The sequence below is a fragment of the Plodia interpunctella genome, chromosome 25 (assembly GCF_027563975.2).
Source record: "Plodia interpunctella isolate USDA-ARS_2022_Savannah chromosome 25, ilPloInte3.2, whole genome shotgun sequence".
NCBI lineage: Eukaryota > Metazoa > Arthropoda > Insecta > Lepidoptera > Pyralidae > Plodia > Plodia interpunctella.
In genome coordinates this window covers 2,147,298-2,167,725 of record NC_071318.1, presented here as the reverse complement: position 1 = coordinate 2,167,725, position 20,428 = coordinate 2,147,298, and the positions used below count along the sequence as shown (strand labels likewise).

The window sequence follows — 20,428 nt, the reverse complement described above, 5'->3', positions numbered from 1 at the left end:
TAACATATTATTCTCTTTATAACTATATAGGTACTTATTTTAAAATATTTGTGCTTCTAGTTGGATTGTCGAGAGCTGAAGCCGCATCCAATAAATGAAAACCGAAGAGATCTGAGGAAGAAACACAAAGCTTCGTAACAGGCTCAGGTTTGGATCCAACGAAGGGTCGAATATTGTACTTCTAAAATAAATAAAAAGATTTATAAAGCCGATTGAAGCTGGGTAAAAGTTATTATTCACTGCACAAATTTTCGCAATATTTTCATTACATGGGATACAATACCATCCAGTAGAAATAAACTATGCATAAGAACGAATAATTTAAACTTTCCATGTATTAATCCAGTTATCCAAATTTTTGTTGTGACATTTCTTTGGTTCAAAACTGAGTCGATATACTCAGTTTTATCATCTGATTCTGCTCATAAAATTTGTGCAGTGTAAAAAAATTACCCTATAATAGTCAATTTAAAATTTAATAAATGATGAAATGATCATGTCATCTAAATATATATAATTAGTGAATTTTAACAAATTACTTAACAATCCTTGTATATATTCGAAGACTTTGTAAAGTATTAATCAATGCCGAATAAACAAAAAATGAGTGTTTTAGCAAAATATATAAAGAACTTATGTATATTTAAATTTCACACTTTTATTATAGTTTCAATTGATGATATCAAGTTGCCACGTCTAACTCAATTTTCCTATCAAATCTAAACGCAAGCTAGCTATCTATATCCTTTGGTATGATGAATATTTCGTAGGTATACATATATTTTTATTATTAGCTTTAAATATACATATTAGTCATGTATGGATAAAATGGAATCTGTGATTTTGAAAGATCATTCGATTATAAAATATTTATAACACCAGATGCAAAATCTAGATACCTTTGTATATTTCTCTCTAAAATATATATTTCTAAGTATTTTTTCGTTTGAAATAGGTCTAATTTCAAATATAGAATTGATCTAGAACTCATGGACACAAATTATCGTCTTTATATTTTTGTTATAATTTGTTTTTAATGTCTTCCTTTAATATAATGAGATATCTGTGTGTGTTTCTTGCTTGTGGATATACCTAGATTTATTATTTTAATCAAAAAGAAATCATTTTATATTTTTATACGTTAGTAATAGTATTATCTAAAAATAATTATCGTCCACATCAACAAATACCGAATACCTAAGAATATCTTGCAAGTTTATTGAAATGATATTAAATATTTTTTTCAATGACACTGCAATAAAATTTATAAGTATTTCCATTTTAAAATGCATTTAAGTCCCAAGTTGCATAAAATCCAATAAATTAGGGATAGATATTAGATAGGGTTTTTAATACAACCATTTTTATCAAATGTTGAATTTGTTGAGTTTAATGTTGATAATGTTTTGATGTTCCATCAAGTGGAAAAGTTTAATGAACAAATAAAAATAATATATTGTTACGCCATTCCTCCACAACCCAATGAAAATGTTCACAAATAGAATAAGACTGAGACCAATCTCATTGATAACATAATTATAGATAGGATTTATGTATAATTTTTAAACTATCCATGTAAATAATAAAAATCTTAATATATCTGCGCAAATCATTTATCTCATTCCATTTTTTATATTTAGAGATAAATGAAGGTAAATTCATCTTCCACCTTAGCACAAATTTCTTGTAGATGTGAATTTTTCAAAGCTTTGAGGAAAATAGTGCGGTTTTTACTGCTTTACAAGCATTTAGATATTTGTTTATCTACTTACATATTCCAAAGTCTATTTTTTTAGAATTATGTATGTATCTTATGTAATTCTGCATTATCATTTTGCAGCGGAGTTCAATTTGGTTTTGAAATTTATACACAATATTTTTTATGATAATTTCTTAATTATATCTATTATATAGTTTACAGAATTTTCTCTAGGTAGATGTACTTTATTGCCGTTTTCAATCTGTATCTACCATGTAACTAGTGTACACTTATAAATAAATATTGTCTTAATATGAGTGTAGCAGAAATTTTAGCTAGAAATGAAATATAATTGTCAAATTACCTACGTTCTAGTCAAGCGCGTCTTTCAAAAAATGAGTTCCTAAAAAATTATGGTGGTTGATTCCGTTCAGGTTTTTTTTAATAAACTTAGTTTCAATATGATATTTTTTAATGAACAGAAGTAAATCTTAAGTACATTTACTTCTGTTCATTAAAAAAATATCATATTGAAACTAAGTTTATTAAAAAAAATACAACACTTTTAAAAATTCAATATAAATGGTCTGTGATCCAAACGTACAGTGAGGGTAGTACAGCCTATCAAGAAAGTGAAAAAAAATTTGACGAACTACATTTTTTGCTATTGCAATACCAAACAGCGGGGCCGCGCGCGGGGTCCTTTTATATCTATGTCAAACTATTGGTTAATAACACCCAGTATTGCCAGCCAATAGAAGACAGCGCCGTCGTTTAATTTTTTCATTTTTTTGACAAGATTGTATATCTTAGTAATTCCGTTGATAGTCCGGTTAACCGAACAGTGCAATCTTTTGAGTTTAGCAATAGGTTGTTCGGTCGCTGCTATCACTATACTTTATTTGTAAATTTATTGTGACAATATTTTACGTAATATGTACAATATCGTTTTATCACATCTTTTCAACCTGACCAGAATCAGCCCCTATATTGTTAGTATTAGACAGATGCTCCGACATGTTTTTTTTTTGTTCCGTGGTTGAATCCCATTGACCAACAGAAAGCCGGGACGCACGAAAAGCAGAAAAGGAAGGAAGCTCTCACACTGCTTCTCTTTCTTTTGTATCCATCCCTTTCGGTCGGATCCAACCAAGTCGGATCGTCTCATCGTCTGTTAGAAGTTTATATAAAAATTTTATTATTGTTACGTTATGTAAAAGCACTGCTTACAGCACTATTTTCTATTACATTTTGCACTACTTGCACTTATCAGACAAAAGTTTCTATTTGTATTTGAAAGCTGCATAAAATTGTGATATCTAAAGCGTACATTATTTTACAAAAAAATAAAAATAAATCGTACATACTTGTAGTTTCATTTCTCCTACAATAGTAAATAATAGTGTATAAAAAGAAAACTATCGACTTTGTTGTCTTTCGTTACGCATATGCAAGAAGAAGAAATGTACCTATATTATAAATTACGTGAAAAGAAACGAGGCGAATCCGAACAGTGTTACAGCTCAGAGCAAAGACCCATTACATCAGTCATGTTTCGTTCTTTTTATGTCAGTCGATAGACAACGCAGAAATTGTAATAAGTTTCGTAGTAGGTACGTTAAAGCCACAGATATTAGAACATTTAAATCTGTGGTTAAAGCATGTCAGTAAACCTATAGAAAACAACAATCAATGCTAAGGAGCACGTTGGCGTCAGTCACGATTACGACGCTCTCAGTTTTTTTACATAATATGCTAAGTAGTTAAGTATTATTACAACTTCATTGACTTGTCAGACTGCAGCATAAATAAAAAAGCAAAAAGCACTTGTGGTCTAGTTCATCTTCCACATAAAATTGTGAACAATATTATAAATATTTTCTTTTAAAAGTTTATACTTTCTGGCAACACTGAAAGCTATTGTTGGCGGCGGCCGCCATTTCTGTCATTGTCTTGTCAACGAGTCGTGGCCGAGGAGTGACTGTCGAAGTGCCAATTACAATTCCAAAAAAACTCCTCACATTCACCTCAAAAATGAATTCCAAAATTCAAGAGTACAAGGACACATTGGAGCGCACCCTCAATGACAAAAGCAAGCCGTGGGTCAAGTATTTCGAATTAGCGGAACAGAAATCTGGCGTGAACAGGGTTTACCTTTTCGTTGGTACGTGCACATTTTTTTTGCGTTTATTTATATCCTTAGCGCTCTTTGACGTTTATTATCTTCTTGTGCAGGTCTTGTGGCGTTCACCGGTTTATATTTAGTATTTGGTTTCGGCGCTGAGCTGATATGCAACTCTATTGGGTTTCTGTATCCGGCCTACATGTCGATGAAGGCGCTGGAATCCCCACAAAAGGATGACGACACTAAATGGCTGACCTACTGGGTAGTGTTTTCGTGCTTCAACCTTTTGGAGTACTTTGCAGACTTCATTGTTGGCTGGTTCCCTCTGTATTGGTTAATAAAGGTGAGCCACCATGTGTTATTACTATTGTAATTTACCTAGCTTATCAGTGTACGTGCAGTTTTAGGTTACCGGAATATTCCATGTATTCATTGTTCTAGAAAAGTTTTTTTTATAGCTTGATCAATTTTTGTTGATTTATATACCTGTGTGTATATTGGGCATTGTGTAAATTATCATGTGCCATATTAAGTTTATATCATTAATCATCTGCACTCCCAAGAGAATTTTGGATTCAGTATACCTTATATATTATATTATTCCAGAGTAGTGTACCTGTGTACCAATTTTCAACAAAATCTGCACAGTAGATTTTATGTGACTCACTCAACTAAACAACATCCTTTTCTTACCCAAACTTTTGCTTTTATAAATTAGTAGCATGAGACATTAGGAATTGTGTACTCCTTATTGTATATTTCTGTTATCTGTATATTTGCTTCTGATATTAGCCTTACAATAAACAGTATATACAGTTATTATACACAAACTCATATCTATTACCACAGCTTAGAGTTCCATGTAGAGTAACTTGACTTTTAGTTGTTTGTGCATTTTCTTCAAGTGACCAAACTGTTGTATCCATTGACATTGTTTAATGAATTCATATAGAATTGTATGTATAATATAATCATCAAAATTCTGTAATACTATGCTAGTCCACTGCAGTCTTTGCTCCAATGCACCTCTTCAAAATATGTATGGATCTGGCCCCTTGGTAATTGTAAAATTTGCACATGTATACAAAATTTAACAGAATTTAAAATACCACAAATAAATACCTATGTTATAAATCCATATTGTATATCTTATATATACATAAAATCTTATATAAACAGTATATATATCTTATATATACCATTCAATACTATAAAAATACTCTACCTATGTGAAAGAATATTGACAGTGTTCAAGTATATACAAATATTCTTTTTTTTTTTAATACTAGCAGCCGGTCCTGCACAAAAATCGTAATAAATTGTACACTAAACTTCCCTTAGGAATCACACTATCTATTGGTGAAAACACAACAAAAATCCATCTGACCATTTTTGAGTTTATTATATACAGACAGACATGCCAGAGGGACTGAGTGACTATTAAGGATTAGTGAAGATACATGTATTTAACTGACAATCATTAAAAAATATCTATCTTGGAACTGATGTCATCTAAACATCCTTGAATGAGATAAGACTGAGATCACACCTTGTCTTGCATCTTATTGGGTTTGTTTTTTATGGTTATCAATAAACACTTGTATGATCCATGTCTATTCATACAGATAAGCAGGCACTTCACATGGTTCTTCATTAATAATAATACATATTTATTAACTTTGTTTGAACATTTGCAACAAATCAACGTACAGTCATACATGGTTTGCTTTGTCAGCTTTTAATGCACAACTCACATGGAAACTATCCTATTATTATTGTAAATGTGAAAGTTTATGAGTGTTTATGTGTGTATGTATGTTTGTTTACTCATTCACACAAGATCTACTGGATAGATTGATATGAAATTTGGTACACCGCGTTCAGACTGTGGCCGTGCTGTCATTACAATTTTATTCAAATTTTAACAAAGACAATTATTACTTTTACTATCTGAATTTAAATAATATAATAATAAATCTGTAATGTGGTAATGTCAATTTTATGAATGACCAGCTGCGTCCCGGGGCTTAGCTCCCGTGGAAATATCGGTTATTATGTGTTATTACAGATTATATTTAGTAGGATTGATTTTGGAAATAATTCGATCTCGAGCGGTCGAAACGCTCTGAGAACCACACTTTTGCCGTGAGCGATAGCTACAAAAGCCTTGCTTATTTAAAGATAACCATTAGTCTTAAGTTGCTTTAAAATTAGTTTAATGTCATTGTTTTTAATGACATTTTAATCACGACTAAAATCCAGTACATGCTTGTTATGCCCAGTGAGACCTTTAGTAAAGAAATTATGTCAGTCTACGAAATTATGCAATAAAAATACTTGGATATTTTCGTTATTGTATAATGTTTGTGCTACAAATTTTATATGCATTGCTGATTTTCAAATGCCCGCATTATTATGTCAGCTCATCATCAAATCTTTTAATTTTATGTAACTAAGTAAAACTTAGATTTATTATGCTAACGACTTCGCGTGTTCCCAATTTTCGAAATTTCGAAATCTCTGTCATATTTTCTGAGATTAGCGCCCTCACCTAGCTTTTACCCTTGGCTTCGCCTGGATCAATTTCCCACGGGAAATTAATCCTTCAGACGTAATCTGTATGACCAATTTAAAGAAGATTGGTTGAGCAGTTAGAGTGTGAAGAGATAACAAACTTACTTTCGAGTTTATAATATTAGTTGGGACTTGGTGTATTTAATACTAGTCACAATTGATTTTATGAGCTTATCTCAATAGACCCAAATTTATCCTGGCCATAATTTTATTCGTCGAGTTGTATTGTAACATACCCGCATCGTAAACACAAAGCGCAGGAAGTGATCTAGATCAATTATATCGCATGTCTTGTGCATACACGATTGGTGCAGTTGTCCATGAATTTAGTCCAAGGCTTCCACGTCACATAGTAGGTGATTAACACAGTGTTAATAGATCCAGTGGCATACTTAGGACATTGATAATAAATTACTGTCGAATATTTAAAAAAAAAACACTCAAAAGCTATTGAATGGATTTTTGGAAGGTTATCGTTATCACGGATAGGTGTGATTCTGAGGAAGGTTTAACTTTATACATCTTAACGGTTACGATAAAGGGTTTCGTTTGTACCTTTTGAGGTACCTACAGACTCTAAGAACTAAGGGTTCAGATAGACCTTATAGCTATGCCAGCTTAGTTGATTATGGTATTAAGAGCAAAGACATATTTTCACTGTAAAAAAATTGTCAAGTTTCTCCATTGATTTCATAGAATATAATGATAAACCGATAATACCTCTACTTACTAATTACTATGCTATATACTTTTACTTTTAATCAGAAATTTCTGTTATCTAATCATATTTCTAAGCATACCGGATCCGTGATCTTGAACTCGTATGTAATGTCTGTTTGTATGACGCACACCTTATTCTCTTTAATGAAATCGTTGCGTAATCGCTTTTTGTGTATTGCACAATTTTCTTCATAGCTGATACAAAATTACAATGGAATTTTGGGATTAAAATCATGGCGTAGAGAAGCTGTTTTTAGATATATGTGTTGTTTTAGACTGAATTTTTCAATATGTATAAAATTGACTTTGACAGATAGCGGCCTATTACTTAGTAAGTATTGATCGCTAGACCGAAATCGATGGGATTTGAATTATGTATATAGGGCAATTTTAGTTAACACTAAGTACACTTTGTGAGCATATTTTGATGATGAAATTAAGGAGATTTTCAAAGAAGTTTAAGGAGATTCTCAAAAAATGTAATTTTTTTTCTACCATACAAATTGATCGTACTCACAGTCTATAAAGAGTAGAAAACTATTTTTTAACATTTTTTTTTGTCTTACTAACCAATTGGTTGATAAACACCCAGTGTTGCCAGCCAATAGGACACAAGGCCCTCTTTTTTTTTTCAACTTTTTACGTCAGTGTAGGCGAAATTGTATGGCAAGTTAAAACTGACCAAAATACTATTCTATTCATTTACGTCCCCTTACTCGTGAACTTGGCACTGACTTTCACTCAAGGACATTTTACATTTTAACGATTTTGTGTGCTGGAAGTCTATTTTTTTTTTAAACTATTCACTATAAATTTAATGCGGAAGTTGTCGTATGTACATACCACATGTACTGATCATATTGCAATATAATTCCAGTGCATCTTCATCATATGGTGTTTCCTGCCGACGGAATTCAATGGTTCCCTGATCATCTACCACCGTGTCATCCGCCCTTACTACTTGAAGCACCATGACCGTATCGACAACATTGCATCTTCTGGTGAGTAATTTTGGTGCCGAAACAACGATAAATTTACCACATTTTCATGAGATTCACACGTGGCTCTAGTGGCACTAGGCATGCCGACGACACCGTGTGAAAAGGAAAGGAAAATGTAGGAAAGCGGAGCCTGGGCTGCGTCGCCTAACGGCTGAGGAAGAACGGGGACAACGCTCAGATGAGAGAGAAAACGAGATTAATACAGTTCGACGACTTTGCCAAAAGCGGAACAGCCGCCAGCGGTGATAATGCAGTCAGGGTTGTCACAAAATGAGATGTATTTGTATTAATTAGTTTTATTTTTCAAAAGTCACCATTGTTTTCACTCCCGACGCTCATATGGAATGTTGGGAGCGTCTTTTCCCTCCCCGCACTTCTCAACCCCCACAATCGCCCTACGTGGAAGCATTCGCTATTCGACTATAGGAACCAAGTTAATAGATGCTACCGATATTGGACGTCGAAAATCTTCTAGATCGATAGTATAGATAGTCTGCCAATATCGATCGAAAACCATCTATAGTAGTGATTTTATCGAAGGTCACCTCCGTCTTATGTTTCGGTAGTATCAATAGTCCTTCGATACTGTAGCTTCTTAAGATAAGTCGGCTCAATTTAGATATGTCTATCGTAATACTATTAGTGGGCTATCGAATCTGTAAAGTCATTTACGAGCTCTTGCCCTCGCTCGCACGGTAATGAAAATACTGAAACATATAACAGTAGCGAAATCTATAGGCGGGAGGAATGTGGTTATGACACTAATAGCTTATATTACATGTTTATTGGTGGTATCGAGTTAGATATGGATTCTGAATAATAGTCATCATCACAAAAATGTTTTATTTCAAACCACACGACCTCCTGAGATTATTTTATTCAGTAAACAAACCTTTACTTTTTTATTAGTATATACATGTATACAATTAGGTTATGCCCACCACTTTAAGCATACTTGGAAAACCTACCGTGTAAACCTATTGGTGTAAAATGCATGAAAATCTGTTCAGTATTTTTGAAATAATCACCAACAGACAGACGCATCAGGGGACCGTTGTAGAATGTCATAGTTTAATTGTAGTATATAATATGCAGATAGTGAAAAAAAAATAATGATTTGGAACAGGTACGTAAGAAGAATGAAAAATATAAATGCTAATAGAAAGAAAACAAAAAAAAACCGAAAATGTTAAACTTTTTTTTAGCGAAATGTTTGTATTTGTAAAAAGTAAAATTGTAAGTTTACAAACTTTTTCTTTTTATTTATATTTTCATCTCTTTACCTGTTATTTTTAAATACACGACAATTAGACGTGATAAAAATTATACCTTTTGTGACGTTTTATAAAAAGTGGAAAAATATATACAAGGCTACTTTTATGGAGGCAAGGACGGGTATCTTTGGGTTTTTCACTTCCTACTTTATTATAATTCTTTTTGGAGTATAATCGATAATTATTAATAATATTCATTGTTGTTTTGGAAGTCCTAAATGCACTGATATAAAATCTTTTTTTTTTAACTAAATTATTTAATATTTTATTTTTTAACGGCCATAAATAATAGGTACTAAGTAATTTAAGAAACACTCAGCCTTCTACAGGTAATATATAAATAACATAAAAATATGAGTATAATGAACAATCTTTTTTTAGAGCTAAGAGACATAATAAACACCGCCAACAAACATATGGAGAAGACACTCAAGTCTTTTGGCAACACTATGAAGGATTTACACAAAGATTAAACTCAGTATGTACATATATAGTAAGCTATGTGCATGACAAAGCCTTACTATGTGTCGCTATTCTGCTAGATATATTAATAGTATTCTATTGCACTCTAACGCTTCTTGGGCAAGGTTTAATCACTGTAGTTTAATATTGCATACTTTACTACATAAAGAATAGAATAAAACGTTATAGCACAACATTTTTAAATCTTTTTCTTTATAATGTTATAATAAAATTATGCCATAAATATTTTAATCTTATCAAAATTACCTACCTCAAAATAGATTAAACTGAATTGGTACGGCTTTGAAAAATATAATAGTCATGTTTTTTATATTATTTATATATTATAGACAATTCTAAACACGACACAGAAAAAAATGCGCAATTGGGCAGGGCTATATTCATAGATTTAGTAATGTTTATATATGTCTGTATGTCTTGTGTTGTCTTTTGTGTTTGGGATAGATTTGTTTTGATATAAATCTATTGTATATACAATCACCATTATTGGGCAGTCCCATATTTTCATCAAACTAAACTAAAAATGCTCATTTAAAAAAAATACACTCTTAACCGTAGACAGAGTAAACAATAGATTTCGTCATATATTTCGTTTCACTCGTGCAAGAAAAAGAAATCTGTATTAGAAATACAAATAGTCAATGTCAATACCACAAACTATAATTAGTGTTAACGAGAGCAATAGACGGACACCGAAACTCATTATTTTTCTTATCTCCTTTCTATATATGTAGCTACTTATCATTGCAACTCAGAATTGCTTGTTGTCATCAGTTGAAGTGGTGAATCATTGAACGAAAATAGTGTTTTTCTTCTTTTGGAGAAGACCGTTGACAATACATTTTTTATGTAATCTATGTTAGGTTAAATTATGTGTTTTTAAAAAGAAAGAACAATTAGTATTCTATTTTTAATAAAAATAAAATTTAAACGTCCTTTTTTTGTACAGTATGCCAGTCTTATATTAGATGACTTTCAGAATTTTTTGTTTTGTTTAAAATAAAACAATAGGTAACCGGACAAAATTTTAGTTTGCCTCTTTGAAGAATCACACAACAACGTCAGTGAAAGAATCGCATCGATATTAAAAATATTCTTCAAGATATAATAAAAACCAACACACTTTTTTGGGCGATATCCATAAATGTGCCTCGTACCTATTTATCACGTCATCGGCAAGAACTTGAACTTTCCCATAAAGTTTGAGCTCTAATAAAATAACAAATACACAAACTTGCACATTCAGCCTGAAAAGTGTAAGAAAATTAATTCTATCATATTACAATTTTCATATCATAGGGGACCGGACGTCCCCTATTAATAAATCCGTTGTCATAGGTACTGCAAGCGTGTTCTTCATCTACTAGGAAATGTAGTTACAGCGCTAATTTTGTTTATTATTCCCACTATATTGTCCAATAGCCGCTGACGAAGTGGATGTCCGTCGTCTAGTCCAAGTGGCAAATCGCAAGATCGACAATTCGATGAAAAAACTATCTGAACGTTAAAACTGTTGGTCATTGCAACAAGTGAAAATATCGTGCTTCCGTTTGTATACGTACGTTACAGCCTTATTTGTAGCTCTTCATTATATTTATATATAGAAAACATGTTGGTCCGCTGCGAGCAAGACGGTGGTATTCAGTCTGTCTCCTTCACACGCTTTATGTGCGCAAGAGATGAACAAGTTTTCTTTTTCTTTTTTGCGTATAGTGGGTGACTGAGACAGACTTACTGCGCGTAACACAGCGGACTACCTTAGGGTGACTATATATTTCGTCTATTAGAAAGTATTTAGAGTTTATTACGTCAGAAAATACATTTCATTCTGAAATTCTCGATTCAAAACCACACATCAACACGTTTTTGTCTTGTCGTTATACGAATATTCGTTTATTTAAATCTGAAAATATCCCATTGTTATAATTTTTTTAAATTTTCAGATGTATATTTTACAAATCATTTTTTGTAAATTATAATTTTAAATTATGACTCGAATGACGTACATTGTTCCATATCAGCCCATTGTCATTAGACTTGTCAAATATATTTGACTAAGCATTATCCCCTTATTATAGGTAAAGCAGATTAGTGCAAAAGCGTAAAAAGCCGCCGTTGGTAAGTTGAAGTAGCCTGCTAAATGTTACTAATGCTTGGCTAAAATTTTATGTATCTAATATATAATATCTGGCAGGAAATATGTCAAAAACTAACAGTCTATTTTGGAAATATCCCTCCTATATATTTCTAGAGATTTTTACGAAAGGAAAATACTTAGTTCAATGAATAAAACTCGTAATTTTTTGTCTCTGTCTCTCTCAAGTTGTATATCTCACCACATGAGTAGATATTTTTCCGCTGCGTTACACGTATTGAGCCTGTCTGAGTCACAATTCATACGTGCACAAGAGAAGGGCAAATCTCCCATTTCATTTGACAACTGCCTTATTTTCGATCTCTGGTCAGGTCAATTTGTTTAATGATCTTTCTCATTTTAAACTGGGGCTTGGATCTATATCTATTTATATGTTACAATATATGGTATTGATGATTAACCATGCCATAAGTCTCTAACCTACTTTGTGGCTAATTGAATCTGATCAATCAATACCTATTTATTTATTTATTTCTATCGCACTTGTGTGTAATGTGTGACTGGCTAAAAATATTTTATTACTGATTAAAATAAACAAGATTCAATATACACAAGCTGGTATGCTGGCTATTATAAACAGCTCGCCCAACTTCAGTTGCTTTGTTTCTATTGTTGTTTTTTCTTTCCGGTAATAAAAGTTCACATACAAACTACGCATTGTACGTTGATTCGCGTCGTCATTTGTCAGAGTTATCCGATAGTGTGTAGCAGGCAGTAGAACACGGATTCAATCTTAGTCAATCCGCATTTGCATACAGTCATTCATACTTAGTAGCATTGTAGTTTATTTATGACCTATAACATGGCCATAACACTTTCATTATCTATTCCAATTATAGTTTAATTTCAGTCACCTAATTATTTTTATCGTGTACATATTTATACATTTCATTGTTTCTGTTCTATGTCTATTTATGTATTTTGTAATTTATGCATGTTTTGTTTATATTGCTTACGATCTTGTTGCAAAAGCCCAACTTGAAAAAATAATCGTCTAATAAGTTATGATCAAAATACTAACATGTTGAGAAGTGCTGCTTCTGTGTGCAAGAATAATAAATAAAAATATTTTCTGCCAGATATCTTATTTGGCATTAATATTTATATTAAACTTAATGATGTATTCTTAATTTATAATAATTAATTAGTTATTTCGCTTTACATTCAACCAAGAGTGAGGGTTAGCCAAATCTGGTTAGTTTATGGTTTATTCAGCATTATATGTCTGAATAAAAGTCGAATAAAATATAATGTTTAGTTTGTCTCTTAAATATTTTTAGCTATTTTTAATAAAAGGAGTAATTCTTATTTTCACTTAATTTTAATTAAATAGAATCAAAGTATCTTCCATAATTCAATCTCCATATTTTAAATTAAACCAATCACAAAATAATATATTTAAGTGATTAATATGGGATAATCATCATCATATTGAGTGTGTTATTGCTAACAGTGGTGTCAGATTTTATTCAAGTCGCTTAAAGGCATCTGACATGATTTTTAGGACTACCTACTGCCAAACAGTCGCAAACACACTAGCGAACTAAACTGTGGATTGCAAATTGTGGCTGAAGGAATTTTCCTTCACCGGAAGCAAGTGGTGATCTATGAACAGAGACAGACTACTATACATGAGTCAGATGGAATAATCAAAAAATAAAATTCCTTCTGGACTACAATGTTGAATTTCCAAATGGAGAGTTTACAAAATTTTAACAAAATAATTTAATTTTTTAAATAAAATAATCACTTTAATGTTTTTTTTTTCCAGCCACCCGCTTGGTAACAGATGCAGTTAGAAAGAACAACTAAAACTGTTTAAATATTTACAAAGAAGCGGACAGTACAAACTCTTACACGCTTTTGTCACCAACTCGCAGCATGTTGAATGTTATTTTAAAAAAATGACTATATCGTCTATGGTTTATATTTTTAATCATCGAACTGTATTTGACAGGTACAGACTGTGTCTATCAGATCTTGCCTCAATATTAATTGTCAATTAATAATAACTAACTTTAAGTTATGAGAATTTTGACGGATAATACAGATAATATTTTGCACAACTAATTCGATGCAAATTGTATCGATATTAAAATAAGAAACATAAATATTATCCATCCCATGTTTTTACATATTCACATGCGCTTCAATGCACGCTGTCGATGTATTTATTGTTTTCTAGAATCGTGACGCAATTTTTTACATTTTTCCTTTAGAATTAAATTGATAGTTAATTTCCCAGGCCTATAAGATCTTTTAAGGCTTAGAAGCTAAGTAAACCTTTAAGTTTTCTCTACTTTAAGATCTCTTTGTGGAACAATGAATTCTTATTTCAATTTTTCAATCTTGTTTCTTTCAATTTACATTTGCTCAAGGAATGTTAAGTCTGTTGTTTATTTTTTAAGGTTGAATCAATAGTTTTATACGTGATTTGAAAAGTTGTTTATATTGCCATGTGAGAAATTGTAGCAATTCTGCTAAAAGTTTTTTACAGTCTGTATCTTTGTGTTTTGACGATGTTTGCTGGATTTATATCAGCTATTCAGAAAAATATAATCTTATTTTGTATTGGCTGAAGAGCTGTCATGCCAAAAGCAAGCGTCTTCAACTTGCAAACGAATATACATATTATATTGATGTATAAGAAACCCCATTTTCAATTTTGAAGTAATTGAGACTTTCACATTTGCTTGCGATTAAAATCTATTTATCCATGTAATAATGTGCCTTCTGTGAGTTTTGCTGCATGCATTGTAATTGTATTTACACAAGGAATTGTTATTGTCATTTTTTCACGCAATAAAAGGAATTCATTGTAAATTGTTTTTTAAATTACGCCTTCAGATTTTATTGGAAGATAAACATTACCAACTAGAGCGCAGATTTCACGATGTTTTAGATCGTCAGAGTTTCGACTATATGAATTTAGCTATGCCACCACAGCACAAGACGAATAGAACGATGAAGAGGACATAAAAAATTGCCAGAGATACAGACTTAAAAAAGTTGCTATTTCCATTGAAATAGTAAATCCTTGCGGATTAATTTGTTTGCAATTCTTAATTTTATATTTTTTTGCCTTTGTGAAAAGGCTATTTACCAGTAAGTACCACGCAGTACTATTTTTGTCCAAAAATAAGGTGGCAATGGCAACCCTAAATAAGATGTCATGTCAAAGTCAAATCTCTTTGTTGACGTTTTGTCAAAAACTCAAAATGTCTCATTGCACAGCACATTTCCCGGCTTTCCGCTATTTTTATTGAAACAAACAAAACTATTGGTTTAATTATCACCCCGTCAAAAATGTACGGAGAAAATTTAAAAGCATTTCTGACAGCGTTAGATGTTGTCAAACAAGATTACATCTGTGGATTTTGTGGTGAACTGTGCAAAGATCCTATCACGCTGAGTAAATGTTTTCACATGATATGTTCCCAGCATTTCTCTATTTTGAGGAACTGCCCTGTTTGTAACGTTTCCTTAGAAGGATGTAACACCTTTTCTGATCATCGGGTCGAGAAATGTATTGAATCTGCTAAGGAATTGGACGTGATTTTTAAAAACATGAAGTCCGACGAACTTGGTTCTGCCAAAGAGCCTACCAAGAAAGGTAATGCTTCTAAAACGATTTCGAAGAGCACAAAAGAATCTAAGAATGTTGAGAAAGTTACAAGGAAAGCAAGTAAAAATATTCTCTCCGACAAAACCAATCAAGCCACTAAAAATGAAATGGATTCTTCTTTTGTGTCCAGCCTGAGTACGAAGGCTACTGAAAAACGGAACCAAAAAGGTGAAACTTTACTACACATTGCCTGCAGGTTTGGTAAGATGGATAAAGTAATGGAGTTACTAAGTAATGGAGCTAATACTAATACAAAAGATTATGCAGGCTGGACCCCGCTACATGAAGTTGTACAAAATGGCAATTTGGATCTTGTGATACTATTGCTTCAATACAATGCTATGGTCAATGTCCCGGGACAGAGTAATGAGACACCCTTACATGAAGCTGTAAGGTACAATCATGTGGATATCGTAAAAGAATTGGTTCGGAATGGGGCTGATATCAACTCAAGGAATTGTAAAGGTGAGACTCCAATGCAGCTAGCTTCAGATGATATGAAAAAGGTACTATTAGATGCTGCAAATGATGTAGTACACACACAAACTGTGAATGTGACACTCATGTCTGAATTATATTCCAAATTAGATTATGAGGATATTAGAGTATATTGTTCTTCAGAACAGCGCAAGATTATTAATAAACTGAAGTTATTAGCTAAACATCATTCGAATTTGAATATAGAATTTAAATTTACAAAAAAAGTTACACATATAATTGTGGACTCTGATGATAATGGGATCTGTACTTCTAGCATAGATATACTACTGGGTATTGTTAGTAGTGTGTGGATATTATCTGCACAATGGGTTTTAAAATCCACTGAAGAAAAATTGGAACCATTTGAAAAGTATGAGGTAGCTGGTGTTGGCTCAAAGACATATAACGGTCCTAAAAACTCAAGATATAACAAATATAAGCAGTTACCAGGTCTTTTCAATGGCTGCCATATTTACTTACACAATTTTAATACAAAATATGAAATAACTAAATCTATAATAGTTACGAAAGCAATTCTGACTAAATTGATCATGGATGCAGGTGGAATTGTACTCAGGAGAGTGCCAAATCCAGAGTCCATTCCAGAATCTGAGAAATTAGTGCCATATCATGCTCGAAAAGATGGTAAACTCAGTAACTGTGCTCACTATATTGTCTTCAAAGATATTTATGAGCCAATGTACAATATGAACCATTTAAAAGCTTTGCCAGTTGGTTGGCTCATAGAGTGTATTGAGAAATATGAACTTTGTGAACCATTAGCATATAGTTATGTGTAAAAACTTAACAGAGTTTCCAGAATTGAAATTTAATGAGCATTAAAAATTTTTAATAAATATAAAAAATAAATTATTAAATAATTGTATGATTTTTATTTTAAGAAATATGGTACAATTAACTACAGTTCTACCTACTTTTCTGTTAATTATAAAGGGAATAAAATAAAACAAATAGTTAAAACCATAATGTACTATAATTATAAACTAATAACATCTATAGTTATCTTAGGAGGCTGGTGCAGCAGATTTTTCAGTCTCAGCCTGTTTCGCCAAGTTCTCTCGTTCCGTTCTTCGGTTCCTCCAAGCAGTCATGTAAGATCTTGGGTGGATGGGGAAAAAGCCAGATAAACCTTAAATAAAAAAAATATATAATTATGCACAATTTACTGAAAAAATTAACAAAACGAATTTTATGTACTATTTGTTTTATGTACCATTTATATAAAAAAATAATTTTATATGAAATAAAGCTGTTGGGTTTGATGAACTTTGATGTGAAATCTCAGTTTCAGGACTAAATTTATAAAAATATCTTGTAATATTAATGTAGAAGTTTATATACACATTTATTATTCTACAACTGGGCGGATTTGTATAAAAATTATTAACACATATTTTACAGCCTATATTGTCACAGTGCTTGATGCAACAAACACAAGCATTAGTATTTGTGAATAGGTTATTTACCTAAGATTTCTGCAACTGGTTTGGTGACATGAGCTCCCTTGCCGAGCCAGAACTTTATTCTTTCCAAATTCAAAGCTACCAGTTTTTCATTGTTGACATTTGGTATAGGATCGTAGGAACCTAGCTGTTCTATAACTGGCTGGCTATTTATACGCCTTCGCTGTAAAATAAAAGTTTTAGTAAGCAAAGTAGGAATGTAAGAAATGTTGGCCAGTTTCAAATGATATTCTAATGTTTTTCTCTTACTACAGGTTTCACTTACGTGAGTTACAGAGATATGAAAGAATGGTCTGTTGGTGCATCCATGGCGTATTAGGCGGATAGATTTAGCCGCTTTAGCGAAATATCGGCCAGTACCACTGGATGGAGGAAGCGACATTTTATGAAATATTCAACAGATTTCAAAATTATTTAATCAATCGAATGTTTTCGATATCTACCTAGCACTTAAAACTTCTATTCTAACCTCAAAATGAACTGTCATTGTTATTTATCGTTGATGACATAATGAACTATCACTGTCAAAAGTTTGAATACCCCTATGTTTACTATTGAAGCGAAGAAATATCATGGATACTTTTATTTACAACCTACATTTTTATTTTATAACTAGCTTTTGCCCGCACCTTCGCTCCCGTTTAAATCGTGCGTCTGCTCATAACTTATTATAGTAAATATCTCGGGTTCTAAATAGATATATGTAGATGTATACATAATATCTATATCTCTATCTATCTTTAGATAAGGAAGGCTAGAGACAGGGAGTCATGGACGAAGACGGATGAAGAAAAGTGCAATGATGGCATCATAGATAAATAGAGAATAAATAATAAATTCAAGTAACAATAAACCTTACATAAAAATATTTATACATTATATTAAAATATTTATACATGATGTTATTATTATAAGATAACTATAAATGTAAATGTCTATTAATATTATAGTACAAAGAATGCCGAAATTCGCAATACCTGTAAAAGATGACTAATTTCTAAGCACTAATTGTAATTACTTTAAGATCATTGTAACACTTGGTTGGCGAATAGATAGTGTGATGAATAGGTTGCATCTGCGAGTGGCTCCCGACCTAAAATAGGACCACTCCATATCTTCGTAAGTACAACATCCACGGGAAGATATAGAGTGGTTCTACTCTACCACCGTCTTGTGGAGTGTGGTTCCGCCCTAGAATAGCAATTTCTTGTGGCATATTTACGCGTGCTGTGAGTACGAAAATAACTGTGCTAGGACATCGCTACAAACAGGCTATGAACTGCTACAGTCTCGCTACGAGAAAATTTGAACTATTATGCTACGTACGAGATCCGATTACTCGAGATATCTTTTCTATTTATTATTAAAGTTTAAAAATTATTATTTAAAAATATTAAAGTTAGTCTAGTAATTCCGGATATAGGTAAGCGTCACGTAAGCGTGTATAAAACATTTTTTCATACAATTTTTTAATTTGATCAGTCTACCTTCCAATAAAAATATGTAATTTTATGAAAGAGCTAATATAAGCTTAATATAATTCCTTTAGCCTCACTCATTTTTGATCACTTCCGTCGAATATTTTATTAATACGAAAAATAAGCCTTTTCACATTTTGCTGTGCTTTCAACAACATGAAAATTGGTTTTCCGAATATTTTAAACGTCAATTAACATTTCCATTAAAATGCCGGGAACATAGGCATTATTCGCATCATTTATGAATTAAAGTGTTCATAAAAGCGTGTGTTGTTTTTTATAATAAGTAGGTACTTAGGTAAGTACATTTATCCCGCCAAATTTGGGATGACACAGCTTTAGAAGTTGAATTTTAATAATCAAATCATTATTATTATTCACAATGAATTTCTGCTGTACTCAACTTTATCCTTACACTAGCTGATGCTCGCGACTTTGTTCGCGTGGCCAAACAATTTTTGGTAAGGTGTCATTTCTAATTTCCTATAGTTTAGCTGGACTATCATGGGTCTACATGAGGTGGTTTGATTTCTATACTTCAACAGAAAATTCTCACTAGACTGAACAACTTTTGTTAAGGCGTCATTTCCATATTTCCTTTTTTTAGCTGGACAGAATGATCCGCTAGTATGGTAAATACAGCTTCGTACATGTACAATTTTTCTTATTCCCGCGGGAATTTCGGGAAATTGTGTCAGTGTTCTATACTTACTCCCCTAGGAGTAGTCTGTCCATCAATAGTCAAAAAAGTCCTACACTCTCTAGTCAATAAAAAAGAACAAAAAGGAGAATAAGTACCTATTATTGATTATATTAGGTACCTATTATCTAATATTATATAAATGCAAAAGCGGGCCAAGTTTTTATCTCGAGAAATTCCTACGAAAGCAAAGTCCCGGGGTGCAGCTGATAATAAAAAACATGCCGTCTGGCGTTGCTGAAAACCCTTAATGTTCTTTGCCTATTTCAGCATCGCAAAATGGCATTAAAAATCTAATTACATACAGATATGCAAAAAAATATAGCGACGAACTGAGCTAGCACTTCCTCCTTTTTTGAAGTCGGTTAAAAAGAACACCACATTATAATCGGTGCGATTGCACTTACATTGTGTACGTCTCTTTTTTTATTCGCGGTTAAAAAATCCAGTCGTAAAAAATCTCATTACAGCCATTGTTTTTAAAACAATTTATTTTAAGTACCAGGCGATCATGAAATGATGGGAGTGGATCTAATTCGCACAGTGGCGCCACGGGGCAAACCGCGTAATTTTTACGAGAGTTCTCCGCTTTTCATTCATCGGGCGAACGAGATAGTGTTGCGAGGAAGT

The 20,428-nt window shown here is 32.2% G+C and overlaps 4 protein-coding genes across 26 annotated transcripts in view; 3 read left to right on the top strand and 1 right to left on the bottom strand.

Moving 5' to 3' along the window:
- Mctp (Multiple C2 domain and transmembrane region protein) overlaps nucleotides 1-2,059 on the top strand; it is a 69,692-nt gene extending 67,633 nt beyond the window's left edge. For all 19 annotated transcript variants that reach the window (XM_053763997.1, XM_053763998.1, XM_053763996.1 and 16 more), the window contains one exon: nucleotides 61-2,059. In XM_053763997.1, coding sequence (XP_053619972.1) covers nucleotides 61-138 — 78 coding nt within the window. In that variant the 3' untranslated portion in view covers nucleotides 139-2,059. The remainder of the gene's footprint in view (nucleotides 1-60) is intronic.
- Nucleotides 2,060-3,626: 1,567 nt separating this feature from the next.
- Nucleotides 3,627-14,854, top strand: ReepB (Receptor expression enhancing protein B). Of its 5 annotated transcripts, XM_053764028.2 has the most exons (6): nucleotides 3,627-3,863; nucleotides 3,935-4,167; nucleotides 7,996-8,119; nucleotides 9,775-9,871; nucleotides 11,955-11,994; nucleotides 13,803-14,854. In XM_053764028.2, the coding sequence occupies exons 1-4, from the start codon at nucleotides 3,734-3,736 to the stop codon at nucleotides 9,864-9,866; spliced, it is 579 nt and encodes a 192-aa protein (XP_053620003.1). In that variant the 5' UTR covers nucleotides 3,627-3,733; the 3' UTR covers nucleotides 9,867-9,871; nucleotides 11,955-11,994; nucleotides 13,803-14,854. The 5 variants fall into 5 exon arrangements, with proteins under 5 accessions (XP_053620003.1, XP_053620007.1, XP_053620006.1 ...); XM_053764032.2 differs by lacking the exon at nucleotides 9,775-9,871 and having other exon boundaries at nucleotides 3,640-3,863; XM_053764029.2 differs by lacking the exon at nucleotides 11,955-11,994 and having other exon boundaries at nucleotides 3,643-3,863.
- Nucleotides 14,855-14,999: 145 nt separating this feature from the next.
- Nucleotides 15,000-17,018, top strand: LOC128680704 (BRCA1-associated RING domain protein 1-like). Its single transcript, XM_053764027.1, has one exon. It carries the CDS (start codon nucleotides 15,338-15,340, stop codon nucleotides 16,934-16,936), a length of 1,599 nt encoding a protein of 532 aa, XP_053620002.1. The 5' UTR covers nucleotides 15,000-15,337; the 3' UTR covers nucleotides 16,937-17,018.
- Nucleotides 17,019-17,111: 93 nt separating this feature from the next.
- mRpS16 (mitochondrial ribosomal protein S16) lies at nucleotides 17,112-18,114 on the bottom strand. Its single transcript, XM_053764033.1, has 3 exons — nucleotides 17,886-18,114; nucleotides 17,624-17,783; nucleotides 17,112-17,286 (listed from the first exon to the last, which is right to left on the bottom strand). The coding sequence occupies exons 1-3, from the start codon at nucleotides 18,000-18,002 to the stop codon at nucleotides 17,162-17,164; spliced, it is 402 nt and encodes a 133-aa protein (XP_053620008.1). The 5' UTR covers nucleotides 18,003-18,114; the 3' UTR covers nucleotides 17,112-17,161.
- Nucleotides 18,115-20,428: the final 2,314 nt, after the last annotated feature.